Here is a 17,904-nt window from a genome sequence, read left to right on the forward strand (position 1 = left end):
TTCACAGAGTTCTCCACCTCTGCGTCGCATTAGCCTGGAAAGGATGCTCCTACACAACTGCAAGGGCATGCAGAGGGGGATGTGACGCCCTTAGGAAGGGGGACCAAGATTCCAACTGACCTTTTTGCTGTTTAAAGGACTGAATCGAGCCTGAATGGTGGACCATTTTCACTCTGTGCGTCCCAGCTGGGTTCGGAAGCTGTCCTAGAGGGAGGCGGAGGAATAGTAACCAGACTGTTTGACAGGCTCCCGGGCTCCACACAATCCCTGAGCCTCCGAGAGCGCGCTGCAATCCGACACCTGCTGTAGCCGGCACTTAGCTCCTAAGGCTGCGCGCCCACCGTTGTTATGGCAACGTCGGAGGGCGGTCCAGCGTCCAGCTCCCCTTAGCGGCTACTCCGGGAATTAACCTCGCATCCCCGGAGCGTCCAGTGCCGCAGTGTGGGTGGGCGTTGTGTTGGGTTTGCTGGGAGAGGGAGAGGAGGACTTTTCTTAGCGACTATAAATAAATCCGAACAAATCTCTGGAGCCACTAAGTAATTACCTCTTTTTCAAGTTTGAGGCGAGTTATTATAAAGGGGTACGGTTTTAATTCACTAAAAGTTGGTCTGTAAACACTGGCACTTGCAGAAGGGCCAAGCTGATCTATCTCTCCCCTGAGAGGAATGCAACAGCAGATGCAGAGACGTTTTTGTCTTTTCCTCTTAAAGTTGCATACAGGAAATATGGATAACTTCCACTTAGCCAGTAGAATGGTTTTATCAGATAAGCTATGTTAAATGTCTAGTACACCACTGCATGTGAGTTATCCTCTTGTACTTCAGCCTTTGAGGCATTGGATGCTATAATAATGGCATGGGGCCATTTATCAGTAACAGGTGCTGTAAAAACACTCTCCACGATACCTAAAGTAATCCTAGCAAAAGCCTTATAAGGTATATAGAATATTATTTTAATATTGTAAAAGAAACTAAGGTCCACAACAACAAAGAATTCTCAAAATCATAAATAACCATCACCTTATGTTGAGAGAGAAAGACACCTGATACCAAAGAGGTGAAGTAACTATGGGAGGGCCAAACCACACTGGCCAAAATAGAATCAGGAGCCAGTTCAACACATTCTTCCGTCTCTCTTCCTCTTACCTTCCTTTTCCTGCTGCCTGATTCAAACCTTTTAGCTTCTTGTGGAAGATGTAACCTTATTGAACAAGAGCAAAGAGTATATGCTTTCCCGAATTTTGAAGGTTTGTGAGACCAGCTCAGTCAGTTGAGGAATACAAGTAAAGGCAGATGATAAAGAGAAAACAGTTGTTTCAAGATGTTCAAAACCTCACACAGGTTGAGCTGCTATCATACACTTTTTGATTTCACCTGTAGTGCATAATACAAGGGCAGTAAAGGGAATGTAGCTTTGAACAAGCAGATGTTCCAGTTAAATATGACTGCATAAAAAAACACTCTGAAACTATTATCTCTCATGACATTTCATAGGTTGGCTAGGCTCAGCCTGGTGGTTCTGCCTAGAGTCCTCTTGAGTTTTCAATGGCTAAGCCTGGAGAAGACAGAAATTGGATTCCACTCCCAGTGAAAGGCCTAGCAAAGAATTTGCAGCTGTCTTTAATGAAGGATACCAGTGTTTCCAGAAAGAAGATGTTGAACATTCAGTAAAAACTAAGTATGCAGGCACTGAAGAAATACTTGGTTATAAAGAATTAACTCAGTGTGAGTTTTATCTTGAACTGAAGATTCAGAACAAACCTCAGAGACTGTCTCCACAAAGCCTCATTTTACAGCTAATTTTATACAAAAGAGCACTGAAACCCAAGACAATAAATGAATTCCTGAGGGTGTTTTTGTTATATTTTGTTCATCTGCAGTTAAAATTCTAATGTAGCTCAACTCATAGGTCATTCCAATTACAATCCAACTCATTGAATTCTAATAGCACCCAATCTCTTAGGTGAGGATTAAATTAAATAATATATTTAAAGACTAGTTCATGGCAGGAAGGTAAAGCTCAGTAAATACCAGATACTATTATAATTATTACCCCTGAAGATCTGATCTTCTTTTTATTTTATTTTCGTAAGTTCATTCATTTATTCTGAGAGAGACAGAGACGGCACGAGTGGGGTAGGGACAGAGATACAGGGAGACGGAGCATCCCATGCAGGCTCCATTGCCAGCGCAGAGCCTGACCTGGGGCCTGAACCCATGAAAACACCAGAGCATGATCTGAGCCGAAATCAAGATTTGGATGCTTACCTGACTGGGCCACCCAGGGGCCCCCTGATCTTCTTTTAAAAACCCCTTTAAATCACTAAGTTTAGAATCAGAAATATTGTGGAAATATGAACATTAATTCAATTAATAATTGGGAAGAACAATTGAAAGAAGTAAAAGCCTATGGTTCTACTCTACATTTCCAGGCAGAAGGACATCTTCAATTTCCCAGAGCCTCTTCTTTTGCTGATGTCTAATTTTCTCCAACCACAACTCAGCTGGAGGCAAAGATGTGGGCACTGGAGCCAGGAATGAGTTAAGAATTAGAACCTCATTAGAAATTAATTATAAAAAAACGTGATTTGGTATTTCTAACACCATCGCACCCTCACGTCAGCAGTTGGTTAAATTATCTTCTCATAAAGTTGATTACTTTTAATTAGAAATATTTTAGGCTGGACTGACAGATTGGCTAGCAGGGAATTCAAAGAACATCTTTGCTTGTTTTAAAATCAGTCTTTTAAGGAAGGTTGCTAGAGGAACAGCTTTCGTAAGGACCCTAGAAAATTTCAAGCACCATCTGCTTTACAGGAAAGGCAATGCAAAGAGAAGGAAAGGCTGTATGTGTATGTGTGTGTGTGTGTCGAAAGTGACAAGGGCAGGGGGTTTGAACAAAGACCTTCCTAAAAAATAAATCTTCCTATGAACTGATAAGAGGAAAATTTTGAATCTGACATTTCCATTGTGGAAAGGTTAGGAATGAATATATAATAGCTTCATCAAAGATGGCTAAACTGATTTTTTTAAAATTTTTTTTACTATCTTTGGTTTTAAATTTCTTTCTTCAAATTTTAAAGATGAGAGAATATTTTATATAATGTTCAGTGATGAAACACAATTATCATATGTTATATGATCTTGACTTTGTTTTGCAAAATGGGAAAAAAAAGACTGGAAAGAAACATACTAAAATTTCTAAATAAGTAATTTTGCAAATAGGGATTAAAGCTGATTTTTTTATACCTCCATAATTTTTGTCATGTTCTACTTTTTACAAATGATATATACTGATTTGATATGGATTTTATACATATATTCTTAAAATCTCTCCCTATCTATCATGCTACAAAGTAAGTTTTCTTTTTCAGTCTTGGACTTTTGTTTTGTTTTCTTGCTCAGGTCTCTGCTGCATTCACCCTCCCACAGCTCACCACCTGTCTCATGTCCTCCTTAGGTAATTAATTTATCAGACCACATGCTAACTTTTGCCTCCCAGAAGAGGTAGGAAACTCTGTTTTTACATCACTGGGAGGTTTTTTATTCCTTTGAACTTTGAGATATGAACACTCAGCTCAGCCAATTGTTAGCTTCCCTGTTTTGTGCTCTATCACAGGAAATGTGAGACTTCTGTCATTACCTCTTTGGGTCTTGAATAAATGACTTAGTTGAAATTGGGTTGCCAATTCTGCTCTCATTATCTAAATGGTAACTGAAATAAAGCAATTCTCTTTTCAGTCATTCCCTCTATAGAAAACCCAATTATTTAAGGTATTAAAAGGCAAAATGATGAGCAACTGGGTGGCTCATTTGGTTAAGTGTCCGACTCTTGGTTTCAGCTCAGGTCATGATCTCATGGTTCATGACATAGAGGCCCCACATTCAACTCTGTGCTGACAGTGCAGAGCCTGATTGGGATTCTCTCTCTACCTCTCTCTCTGCCCCTCCCCTACATGCATGTGCTCTTTTTCTCTCTCTCTCAAAATAAATAAGCATTTAAACAAAATAAAAGGCAAAATGAAATAACCAAGTCACATTGATAATGGGTTTATTTGAGAAGAGTAAGGAAAACAGAAGGGGAGAGCTCCCCCAGAGACATTATTATAGAGAGACTCTGATCTCCCTGAGAGTGGACTGAATGTTGACTGTTTCTTCAGGGACCAGGATAGTTCCTTTCACACAAGCTGAATGAATACTTACTAATGAATAAGGAACGAAAGCAACTAATTTAAAATTTTAAAATGACTTCAAGAAAAATGCTGCTTTAGTGGCTTGAGTAGCTGTCTTCTTCCTTATGCAAAACCAAGGGGAATTATATTAAAATCATTTATATATTTTATGCTTATATATATTTATATTTAATATATGAACTACTTTCTTGGTGCGAGTTGCTATCCATACTCTATTAGAAGCACAAACAAGCTCTTCAGAAAACCCAGTGCTGTGATACGTGAAGGGTGGAGTACAATTTAACGGTTGTTTCCCCCAAAGCCTAGGGTAGCTGACCACACGTGACAGTAAAAGAACAGGTGAGTCCTTCTGACAGCCAGGCTAGATGCTCAGAGATGCATTCAGGAATGACAGGTCCTAAGGATGTAAGTGCCTAAGAGAAAGCAATGGAGGAAAATCAGCAGCTTCCACCTAATCCGAACCCAGCCTGAGGTGCTCTTATCACACAGTATTTTGTTGTTGTTTTTACTTTTTTTAATGTTTATTTTTTTGAGAGAGAGTGAGAGAGTGAGCATTATTGGGGGAGGGTCAGAGACAGAGGTTGAGAAAGAGAATTCCAAGCAGGCTCCATGCTGTCTGCACAGAGCCCCACACCGGGCTCAAATCCCACGAACCATGAGTGCTGGAAGCCGAGCTATCCCAGCCTGAGTGGCAGGGCCTGGGCTGTGGACGGATTGGTGACTGCAAGGCGGCCCACGGACAGAGAAGCTTCTTGTACTCCCGCTTCTAGGTAATTTGGCCTTAATATGTCTGTTGGGGAACCGCCCTCGACAGGCCCCCTGGGAAAAGAACCATTAGGAAAGAAAATAAGGTTCCACAAGAAATTGTGTGGCCTTACATTTAGCCCTTGCCATCCCCTATGGAGACTCCTCTACTTACAGGAAGGATAGCCTCATGCGTTTGCCAGCAAAGAGGCCGACAAAGGAGAAACATGGATTTGAAAGCCTCACTCTGGCAACTAAGGAGTGTATCTCTGGGCACAGGCGACTTCAACTGCTAGGCCCGCCTGGCCCCTCGGAGGCATTCCAGATGATGATGATTGAACCTAGTGGGTTAAGGTACAGAATGGTTCATTAGTTCCTAGGTGCATTGTCTCTCTGAGAATGTGTGAGGCATGGGTTTCTAAGGCCCTTCCGGCCCCTTCCTGGCACCTCGGACTGAGGCAAACACATTGTTCTTGTGGCCTCATGTGGTTAGGAGGTCATGTCCCTATAACTGTTCCACCTGAGGTGTTGAGAGATAGATGACCTTTCATGAAAACAGTAAAGCAAATGCTTTATAGATTATAGATAAATGCAGATGCATAATGGAATAATGTAAGAAATTAATCAATAATCAAAGGGTATGAGGGAACATTACAAGAAAATCGCCACGTTATTTCTTAGAGGTTGATTACACATAGAAACATTTTTAAAATTAGGTAATGTTTGAAAAACATAGATGCCAAGGAAATCACTAGCAGATATAATGCCACATTTGCTACAATAAATCGGCCAGATCAACGCACTGCTGTTGTCTGTGTCCATTTTTATTTTTGTTTTATTTTATTTTTTTTCACTTTTTCACCGATGCCGTTTATGCTTCAGGAACCCCTGGACCTGCTGGAGCTGGACTCTGGCACATGAGATCATTACCAGAACTGAAATCAAGAGTAGGATGCTTAACTGACTGAGCCACCCAGGCACCCCATTATCATGTAGTATTTTGAAAAGACAGGGACACAAAATGATTTGCTTAAGAAGACAGCATTAAGATGCATGGAAAAAAGTAGTTGATGGTGGAATAAACATTTTATAATATTATGTCTCTGTGGAAAACTTATCATCACTCAGGATGCCCATAGAATAGAGACCATGTTTATTGTTCTACTATTCAAGAAGCCCCATGATCTGCCCTCAACACTCTCTAATCTTGTTTCTAAGACTCTCTTACACTCTGTTTTGTTCCTCCAATGGTTTTCTTCCTCATAGGCCTCTCTTCTTTTGCTGCTGCTGTTTTCTGCATTTGAAATGCTCATCCTAAAACTCCCATCCTATTCAAGTTTTCTCAACCCCTACTCTCCTTTAAGTCCCCAAAGCAATGCCATTTCCATGATGAAGCCTTCCTTTTTTCACATCCACCCACTATAAAGCAAGTTAGATGTGAATTTAATCTCCTATAATTCCTATAGAATATGACTAACATCATTTCATGGCATTTTACCATGTTTGTATTGTGCATTATATATGCATGCTTTTGAAAGTAGGCACAAACTTTTCTCTTGTTTGCTAAGAGTCTAGTAAGATATTCAAATATCAGTCCAGTGTATTAATTGCCTTTCAAAATTAGCATGTAAGACTATGGCTTTATATTGCTCTGTGATTTTATTTACTCCAGGCAGATAATTTCATAAAGACTAATTTTGCTTTGTTTAGAAAATCTAGGATTATAATAATTATTGATTTATTTTCTACATCTGTTCATCTTCATAACTTCTTAAACTGATACTCTGATCATCTGGACCACTCTACCACATTTTGGTGAATTTCCATGCTTTTGAAAACAGCAAGTTTTCCATGAAAACTCAGCTGAAGTTCTGGATGTGGAAGTGCTAGTCTATGGCTAGTGTCTATTCTGATAGCTTGATGCTTCTGCTGACTTACGCCTGTGCTATACTGGTTGTTGGGGTGTTTGCCAGTAGGAGGTGGAAATGAAAGCAGCTTCTGTAGTTACCTATTTTCTTCTCAGAGAAAATGTATTTGTGGCCCTCGGAGGCTGGAGTGACTGGTTGTGAATACTCTGTGATCTCTATTTGAACATAAGCAGTCCAGCAGGAGCAAAGAATGTATCTGCTGGCTTGACATTCCCCCAAAGACATTAACAATGCAATATTAAGAAATCCTTTAAAGAGATAGTGTGCATGAATATTTATTTACTGGAAAAAGTTTCCTGATTTATTGTTTTTTGGTTTTTTTGTTGTTGTTGTTGTATGGGGGGGGAGGGGCAGAGAGAAAATCTTAAGCAGGCTCCACATCCAGCGCAGAGCCTGATGTGGGACTTGATCCCATGACACTGGGATCATAACTTGAGCCGAAATCAAGAATTGGAAGCTCAACGAGCTGAACCACTCAGGTACCTCAATATGTCACTTATTAATAACAAACTGCAGAGGCACCTAGGTGGCTCAGTTGGTTAAGCATCCGACTTCAGCTCAGGTCATGATCTCCGAGTTTGTGAGTTTGAGCCCTGCATCAGGCTCTGTGCTGACAGCTCGGAGTCTGGAGCCTGCTTTGGATTCTATGTCTCCCTCTCTCTGCCCCTCCCCCACTCATGCTCTGTCTCTCTCTCTCTCTCTCTCTCTTTCTCAAAAATAAATAAGCATTAAAAAAATTGAAAAAAAATAACAAATTGCCAAAGATTATTGCAGTGTGAGGTCAATTTTTGCAAAAAAATTATATGCACAGATCTATGATAATAAAACTCAAAACAAAGCAGAGTCTACATAAAGAAGATAGGGGGTGAAGTAATTTTTTTTTTCATTTTGCTTATTGATATTTTACCCTTATTCTCCATTTATCCCTAGAGTGACATGTTCTGGGTTGCTTTTTGTCACAGTGTAATTATCAATGGCCTCAAACTTTAAAACGTGTCCTGTTTTGGATAGTAAGTTAAGCAGCCACCTTAACCACCAAATGCATATGACTTATGTTAGAAAAATAAGTGCAAAAAATACAAAATGACAACAGTATTTAAAAATAGTGTGGGCAGGTGGCACCGGGGTGGCTAGGTCAGTTGGACACCCAACTTCGGCTCAGGTCATGATCTCATGGATAGTGGGTTTGGGCCCCATGTCGGGCTCTGTACTGACAGCTCAGAGCCTGGAGCCTGTTTTGGATTCTGTATCTCCCTCTCTTTCTGCCCCTCCCCTGCTTGCATTCTGCCTCTGTCTCTGTCTCTCTCTCTGTCTCTGTCTCTGTCTCTCTCTCAAAAACAAATAAACATTAAAATAATTGAAGAAAATAGTCTGGGCAGAAAATGTGGTTATGCCATTTTAATCCAATAGTAGCACAGATTTAAAATTGAAAACAGAAAATCAGCACTTGGCATGAAGGTCCCCTTTCTGATGTAGCAGAGAAATGTGTAAGGGAAGGCATTGCTTTGGGAGTCTTGTCCTGATGTGTAAACTAGCATGCCATCTAACAATGTGCAAATCACTTTGCCTTCTTGGTTCAAGGTGTCCTATCTATGATAAGGTTGACGGATTTGATGCTCTCTAAGGTCTCTTCTGCCCCTCGTATTCTAGGATTCTTTTCAGTTGGAAGAGAATTTCACATGCTCTGACTTCAGAAATATAATCCTTGTGGCTGGTTTGACTAGGATTATTCCTCCTTCCTCTCCAAAGGAAAATAGTAGAAATAGTACAGAAAATCTTCACTGATTGAAATCTACAAATAGAAACCTTGTGGCAATATGAACTTGAGTGGGGTCTAAAATTAAATAATGATATGATGAAGAGACAGTTTGCAAAAAAATAAAACTAATACGATGAAAATGTTACTGAATTAATTATTTAATGTGACAGCATTGAATTTACTTAAAAAATAAATATTGGCAACTTGAAAACATTTATGTATTAACAATGTGTCAATTATAGCCCTTGTATTCATTAATCTAAATAATTTATGTTAGCATTACTGAGTAGATGATCACATCATATTACCTTGAAAAATATTTAGTAAATCATACTTTATATCAAATAAAGTTCTTCTTCCTCCCTTCCTATAATTTCTACAAATATTAGAATAAAACTACCTATTTTATTTTTAGTACATTTAACAAATATATACTGGAATCTATGTGCCAAATTCAGCCAGGATATATATATATATATATATATATATATATATATATATTTAGTCTTTGTAAGCTTTGTACCAGAAAAACAGTACATCTTTGTAATTTCTTTTTTTTTTTTTTTTCGTTTATTTATTTTTGAGACAGGGAGAGACAGCATGAATGGGGGAGGGTCAGAGAGAGAGGGAGACACAGAATCTGAAACAGGCTCCAGGCTCTGTGCTGACAGCTCAGAGCCCGACGCTGGGCTGGAACCCACTGACCACGAGATCATGACCTGAGCCGAAGTCAGATGCTCAACCGACTGAGCCACCCAGGCACCCCTCTTTGTAATTTCTTTAAGAATAGGTAGCAAATGGTTATATAAGCCCTAAACGTTTGAAGTTCCAAGTCTCCCCTGGTTGTGACGTTTTATTGTAAAAGAGTGATTGAACACTTTGTGGGGGAGGGGGGGAACAAGAAAAAAACCACTATAGCAACACATTTTACACAATAAAAACAAGAATTTTCTTCCAGTGACTTTTAGGAAAGTTTGCCTTTTAACTATCATGACTATATTTTCCAATCTTCAAATAAGGTTTTGTCACCTAGGAATCAGTAAAATATTGATTAAGGAAAACAGAAAAGAAACTGACATTATACTTTTTCATATGCAATGCTGGAAGTTAGAATAGCTTCTTCAGGTTGTTGATATAAATGACTTCATCTCAAAATCACATACCTACACAAGATATAATTATTCTCAAGTACAGGAAGACACTTGAAAATCTTCAATAATTTGAGGAATGTATAACTTACAGAGTCTATTTGAATAAATACTTAAGGATTCTACTTTAAAAAATGAATTAGAAAAGGGACCTCAAGAGTAAAATATAATTGTATCTAATCTTTATTTACCTAATTAAATTCAAGTGGATAATAATACACACTCCAGGGATACTTAACATAAGAACTACAAAAAGCTATTAAAAAGAAAACACTATAGAATAAATTCTGATTATTAATTTCAATAAATCCAGGTAGTTGGGCTAAATAAGAATGTTACAGAAGTCTAAGGAAAGGAGAATTAGAGAGGAAAAATAAAAGTTTAATATAGTCTTAAGACCTTCTTTTATTGGGGAGGGGATCAAACAAGAGGCAAATGAAAACATGAATATTAATAGAAAAATAATTTTCTTTAACTCATTTGATTATGAGAACAAGGAAAATAAAAAATAATATTTAATGAATGGGGAAAGAACAATGAACTTTCCAAGGAGAAAACAAATGAAATATATTGCACCTTGATCAAACCAGGAAAAATAAGGAAAAGGAAAATGTGTACTCAACAGTGAAGACAAATTATACATTTAAAATAAGATGAAATGAATGAAATCAAGCATGTCGGCCAATATTCCAAATATAAGGACTCTAAAAAGAGTCCACTAAAAGACAGTGATTTAAATTGGATTAAAATCAAGATAAGCACTTTGCGCAAAAAAAAAAAAAAAAAAAAAAATATATATATATATATATATATATTTAATGGAAACTAATAAAGTGGTGGTCAAAATGATTTCAGGTAAATGCAAATAAAAAAGTGGGCAAGTCTAGCAATATTATCAGTCAAGACGGAATTTCACATTATACGGAATAAAATGTTAAAGAGGCACATTACATAAAGCTAAAGGTATAATTTATAAAGAAGATATAAGTCCTATACCTTATGTACCAAACTGTACAGTCATTAATATAAAAGCAAAAAAATTAGATGGACAAATTGATAAAATTGCAAATGTAATGGAAGACAATAAATATTTCTCAAAAAATTTAATATAATAGACCAAAGTAAACAACTAAAGATCTAGATTGACTTACTACAATGAACTTCATTTAACAGAAGTTTATAAGATCACACTTGTAACACTTATCTTTGTATTTTGTGGACATTCACAAAAATTGGTCCTGTGCTTTGTTATGTTCCTTTTGTGTCAACTTCACTAAACTACAACCGTGTTCTCCAGCATTGCCTTCCCAATATGGTTCCAGGCTAAAGCTGATCAAAAAGAAATCAGTGCAAGCCTAGTAAACTTAAAGGAAAGCAGCAGCCACTTCCTCTGGTCACTGTGCTTACAAACAATGAGACAATGACACAGGAGCAGACAGATTCTAGAAGGTCCCTATTTTTCCCAGTACCATGTCCAGCTCTTTTTTGCTCTATGGAAGTACCATGCCAGGTGCAGAGGTGATAGTCTTTCCATAGGCTGCTCCACCAATGCTCCGTCGCGGACCCACTCTAGATTCCCTGGCAAACTCTGGTTTGTTTGCCACAGCAAGTGTTCAAAAGAACTGGCTAATTGCTTTTCTCTGATTCTCTAACATCCCTTTTTGGACTATTGTCCACAAAACTCCTACAGTTGGGTAAGTTCTCACTCCTGTAATAAATCCTTATTCCATAATACTTAAAGTATTTCTCATTCTGTTTTGCTGATTGAACCCTGGTTGATAAAAAGAAAAAAAATGAAGGAAAAGTAAAGCAAGACAGAAAAAAACATAATGCAGAGTATTGGGGTGCCTGGGTGGCTCAGTCAGTTAAGTGTCTGACTTCAGCTCAGGTCATGATCTCGTGGTTTGTGGGTTCGAGCCCGTGTGGGCTCTGTTCTGTCAGCCCAGAGCCTGGAGCCTGCTCTTGATTCTGTGTCTCCTCTTTCTGCCCCTCCCCCCTGCTCGCTTTCTGTCTCTCTCTCCCTCTCTCAAAAATAAATAAACATTTAAAAAAATTTAAAATGCAGAGTATTTACAGACCACATTGTAAGATTCTAATCTAAAAAAATCATAATTTAAAACAAAAAAAATTCTCTGGTAGTCAGGGAAATAGAAGTTAAAATAGCGAGGTATATTTTTAAGCTCTTCACATTAGCAAAAATGGAAAGGAGCCATGGTATCTATTTTTATAGGGATGTTGGGAAAAGCATTCTTTCATACATTGCTTTGGAATTGTGAAGCATTAGAGCCTATTTTAACCAATAACCCATCTCTTAGAAGTCTATCCCATTCAAATAAAGCAGCCATAAATAATGACCTATATGTCAGGGTTGTTTATTGTACCATTGGTCTTGGTAGCAAAACACTGGAAACAAAACTCATACCCACCAATGTGGCAGATTATGATTTATCCTAGTAGGGTATCTATCTGATTAGTTGGACAGGGAGAAAATATAGAGAAAGCTACATGCTGGGTTGTTAATATGGGTAGGTAGGTTAATACAACTGGACGGAAGAAGAGAGGCTGAGAAGGAAGCCAAAAGAGAGAAAAAGGAAAACAACTATACATCCAAAAGCGTGTGAATAACCACATGTACGCATTTATGTAAAGTTATGTAGATGTATGGCTAAAACAAAATTAAACACTAAAGACATTCTCATCATCTGGCCCGACCTATTTTATCCATCAGATTTCTCTGGATTTCCCAGCACAAAGTCTGTTTGGGTCAGAATGTAGTGCTTGATCTGCCTCACGAAAACAGCCCTTTGTTTCCTCTTTAGGGAATGTTCTCTTCTTGCTGTTCATCATCCAAGTTCTCCCAGGCCCAATGGCACCTCTTCCCTGAATAGACCAGCCCACATGAAGTCTCTTCTGAACTTGTTCATCCTTACTAAATAATTGAGAACTTAATTATATAGAATCATGAATTGTTCTGATTCTTTTGTGCCAGTTAGTCATGTCCCTAACGATTAGTCTTAGTCTCAGTTTCTACTTCTCTTAAGAGATGCATCACCAAATTGTACCTTTAGTGTAATGACTGTTATGTTTAGCGTAATTCTTAGTATTTGGTTTCCAAACAAGGAGACACTTAGGAAAGTATGCAGCCTTGACCTCAGAAGATCTCAGTTAAAATTTATGCTCTGTTACTTCCTAAGGGATGTGCCTGAGTATATTTTGTTTCCCTTAGATTTAGTTCTGATATCTGTAAGATAGGTCTCTTATGTTTAACGTAAAACTTTAAAACAGCTTGCACTGTGTAGAGTTCTGACTAGAGTCAGCCTATCTGGCTCTGAGTCTGGACACTATAACAGTTTTATCTCATATAGTACTTAGCAATTATTTACTTGTCTTTCTGCACCCATGCAATTTTGGTCTGTCAATAGCTATGACATTTGTGTTAACCAGCACTAATGTCATCAGAAAATTATTTCCCTAACTCGGATACTTTTGAGTATGAAAGGGGTCACTATGATTACATTGGATGGACAACCGTTACAAGTAAGGACTGTCTGACAAACCAGAAACTATGGTGAGCCCATCTAGAATAAATATTTGGACCATAGGCCACTCATTGTGAAGAGCAGGAGATCACCTCATTCTTTATTCACCCTTTCTACTCTCACCCCTGCCATAAATGGAGATGATAGGCCGTTAGTAAAACAGAATTAAGAGACAGACTATGGCGTAACTCATCGGTCACTTGATGAAGGACAGTCAATATTAGCAGGACTATGCTTCATTTATCTTGTACCTTCTCAAACTTCTTTTTTTTTTTTTTTAATGTTGATTTATTTTTGAGAGAGAGAGACAGAGCCCAAGCTGGGGAGGGGCAGAGAGGGGGGGAGGGGCAGAGAGAAGCAGAAGGACAGAGAGAGGGGGAGACACAGAATCCAGAATCTAGAATCCAGGGTCTGAGTTGTCAGCATAGAGCCCGATGTGGGGCTCGAACTTGTGAACTGTGAAGTTATGACCTGAGCAGAAGTCAGACGCTTAATTGACTGAGCCAACCAGGCGCCCCCTCCTTTCTTAAACTTCTGAAGCTTATAAAGCAGAGGTTTCAGGTTTATAAACAAGGGACAAATCTGGCCTTGAGGTCCTTTTATTAGGCTTACTTAGTATTTAATTTAACTAATACTTTGTTATACTTGTCAAAGGTCAAGTGGAACTGAATAGTCAATGCCTCCTCTCTAATTCACTAACTCGTCACACTTTTCAGGAAGTTAAGGTTCCATTTACCATTCCCGTTGGGATATTGTGGACTGCCTTCCTAACTCATCCCTTTGTCCTTCCTAGACTCTGAAAGATTTTTAGACGTTCCAAGCTTCATGTGGACCTCGTTCCAACAGCTTGCTACAAAGCCTTTCAGAATGGTGCTGGGAGCAAGAGCAGAGAGCTAGAAAAACTCAGATTTTGGAAAGGAAAAGGATGAGGACTAGAAAAAGAGCAGACTCTGGCCATGTGAAATGGATGTTTATGGACTGATGGATAATAAGATTGGAAATAATATAAAATGCTGAGATTTCTATAGACTGATAACTACATGGACTGCTCATCATCTGAATACCACAGGAAGCTGTGATCGTCTATACCTGGCTTTTTTTTTTCTCAAATAACATACTCATAGACCTACCTAGAATTTATTAAAAGGACACAAAAATTAATATAAATTAAAAAAATAATACTTATTTAACTTGTAAAACTGTCGGTATTAAAACCAGTAATAAGTGACAGTGAGTTATAAATTAAAAATAATAACACTGTTAAATGGCTTGATGATGATGATGATTGGTGTGTATTTATAAGGCATAATTTTTGGTTTGGGAGGTGACTAGAATACCCAGATAAAGTGTTTATTTTTTGCTTCTTAAGATATTTACTGAACATCTCTTGTTAAAAATGGAGAAAAAAAACATTAAATCATTACTAATATGACTTGTATAGGTTTATCACTTATTTAACTTATGTCTTATGTTCCCTGATTCCTGAATTCTGGAGTCCTACAGAGACAAATAGCCAAAATCTTTGAGCACCAGATGGGACTGCAGCGAGGGGCCGTGGATAATATGAGCTTTGTAAGGTAGAGACACTAATATACAGAAGCAGACAAAAACAAAAACAAAGAGAGGAAGGGCGTCTGGGTGGCTCATTCGGTTAAGCTCCAACTCATGATTTCAGCTCAGGTCATGATCTCACGGTTCATGAGTTTGAGCCCCAGGTTGGGTTCTGTGTGACAGACAGTGCAGAGCCTGCTTGGGATTCTCTCTCTCTCTCTCTCTCTCTCTCTCTCTCAAAAATAAATAAATAAATAGCCATTAAAAAAAAGCAAATAGGAGGCCAACTTGCTACTCTCACTTATACCAAGATGATCAAGGGGTCACCTCATTTCTTTGCATTCTTTCCTGAAAATCCATTTCTGGCAACAGGAATTTTGTGTGCTGCCTCACTTACAATAATAATAGCATTAACAAGTAGAATAACAGCAATTAACATTTAGTGTGAACTTAGTATGCGAAGCACTTATCTTAATTCTCATACTAGCCTTATGAGGTCAGTACTATTATCTCAAATTTATTAATGAGGAAATTGAGGAACAGAGGGAGTAAGTAATATACTCAAAATCCTTCAGCTAGGTAGGGAAATGCATAGCTAAGATTTGGAAAAAAAAAATCTGACTCTAAGGCTCATGCAGTTGACCACCATGCTGTATTAGTACAATAATCACCTCCTAAGCCATCTTATAATAGGGGACAAATGACCTGCCAGTGAGCTACTTCCATTACAAGACGTTGCTCAAATGCTACTCTGCTGATAAGGCCTTATGGAATTTGCCACATTGAAATTAAACTTTTGACTGTGGACCCGCAAACTACATTTCTATCTTTTGATGGACAGGCAGATGTTGTTTTTGATTATTAACATTTATATAATCTTCTCCTCTTGAATTTTTTAAGTTGAGAAGAGGTCCCTTGGTTCACATTCCCTTTCTCTCAACCTCTTCTTTTCTTATATACTTCCTTTTTTATTACGTTATGAAATGATGTATGATATTTAATTTTATATAAAAATACAATTTTTATTATAACATGATAATGAAAATGCTTACATTCACATAACATTTTACAAATTATTTTACAACGTATAATTCTTTCAGTACTCATACAAAATCTAAGCTTGTGAAATGTGTATTAGTACCTGCATTTTCTTCATTAAAAATATGATTATTTGCTCAGGTCACACTGCTATTATATGCTCCAGTCTGACTTGGTTCTCCTAATTCTGAATCTAATGTTCTTTTCAGTTTTCCTCATGTACTTTCTAACCTAGTTCAGTGTCTGTTGCAAAGGAGATCTACTACAATGCTATGATGAATGAGTGAATGAACACCCGTCCTAATAAAGGAAGGTCACTCCACCGCACATATTTTTTTACAGATCTGCTGGCTTTTTCTTTTTCTTCGCAGAATAGAATGGGTAGGTGCTAAGATTGGGCTTTTCTAGAATGTTATTTAGGAATGAAATGGCAAACAGGAGCAACAATTTTTGGGTTGTAACTGAAGATTAAATTATATTCTGCATCAATAATTTGGAATTAATGTAAAACAGAATTTCCTAAGAAAATGGAATTTAATTATATTCCTATGATATTTAATAATCTACCATGTCCAGGAGAATAAGAGCTGTGTTAAGAAGAAAGGCTTCAATAAATTAAGGGGAACATCTGGACCTTTATGCCAGAAGAATCATGTGAATCTCCCTATAGTAAGTAATTTGGCTTTAAGACAGGAAGACTATCAGTCTTTAATGTGGGAGGCAGTGCTCTGCTTTACACTAGGGAAATTACACACACAGACACACACACACACACACACACACACACATGTCAGGGCTTGGCTAATGATGACCTTCAGGACACATATAAGAAAAGCAGAGATTGTTATCTAAGGATCTCATATTAATGTTAAAATCCACTCCAGATAAATTAATATAGTACTAAATAAACTTTTACCAATACCACTTTTTTAAAGATAGATTACTGTGTAGTTCATTTCATCGACAATATTTTTGAGAACCTACCATTTAATCAGGCACTATTCTAGGCACTGATGATAGTGATCGAAACAGAAAAAAGAAAGGAAAATTTCTTCTCCTATGTAGTGTACAATCTGATGGAAGAAGAGATATTATAACATATATATAAAATAACAAAAGACAGCATATCAGATAAGTCCTGTGAAGAAAAATAAATGCCTTGGGGTGGGAGAGAAGAATGCAATTTTAAGTATGATGGCCAGGGAAGGGCCACTCAGCATCCTGCTGAGGAAATGATGTTTGAGCAAAGTCCTGAAAGAGGTGAAGCAGTAATAAGCCATGCACACATCAGGGGCAATAGTATTCCAGACAGAAGCCACAACAATGCCACAGCCCAGAGGTGAGAGGAACCACAGGGGGACCCTGTGCCCTATGAGATCATCAGTAGGAACTGAAAGCAGGGGTGGTTTTAAGTAAGGTCTGGATGACATAAAAGCTTTTGGAGGTTTTTGAAAACGGGAGTGGTATTATCTGATTTAGGTTGTAAAGTAATTGTCCTAGCTACTCTGTCAAGAAGAGATGTGTGAGAGGTGGAGGAGGGAGGAAAGACTAGAGTGGACACTGGTTAGAAGGTATTTCAATTTTCCGGTGGGGGAGGTGATGGGATTTCAGACCACAGTGGTACCAGTGAAGGCGATAAGCAGTTGAGATATGCAAATATTTTGAAGACAGAATCACAGGATGAGTTAACAAACCCTATGTAGACATGGAACTATCAAGGAGACTGACTATAAGGAGTTTGGCTAGACTAACAGGAACAATGGAATTGTAACAAAGTCTCTTGATATAAACAAATGCACATAACATAAAATCTATCTTGTTAGCAAAATTTTAAGTGTACAATACAGTATTATTAACCTGACCATAAATACATCTCCAGAATCTAATCAACTTGGATAATTGAAGTTTTGTACATTTTGACTAGCACTTTTTCATTTTCCCCTCCCTCCAGCCCCTGGTAACCACCATTCTACTTGCTGCAAAAAAGAAAAAAAATAAAGGGGGC

At 37.9% G+C, this 17,904-nt stretch overlaps 1 protein-coding gene across 3 annotated transcripts in view; it reads right to left on the reverse strand.

The window, feature by feature from the left end:
* The window catches only part of ANO3 (anoctamin 3), a 415,273-nt gene that overhangs the window by 267,011 nt on the left and 130,358 nt on the right, over nt 1-17,904 (reverse strand). Inside the window, exon 1 of one of the 3 annotated variants that reach the window (XM_027072969.2) lies at nt 121-2,846. The exons of the other annotated variants lie outside the window; for them this stretch is intronic. Coding sequence (XP_026928770.1) covers nt 121-166 — 46 coding nt within the window. The 5' untranslated portion in view covers nt 167-2,846. Of the gene's footprint in view, nt 1-120; nt 2,847-17,904 lie in introns of those variants that run through there. 3 annotated transcript variants of the gene reach the window in all.

The sequence above is a fragment of the Acinonyx jubatus genome, chromosome D1 (genome assembly GCF_027475565.1).
Source record: "Acinonyx jubatus isolate Ajub_Pintada_27869175 chromosome D1, VMU_Ajub_asm_v1.0, whole genome shotgun sequence".
Lineage (NCBI taxonomy): Eukaryota > Metazoa > Chordata > Mammalia > Carnivora > Felidae > Acinonyx > Acinonyx jubatus.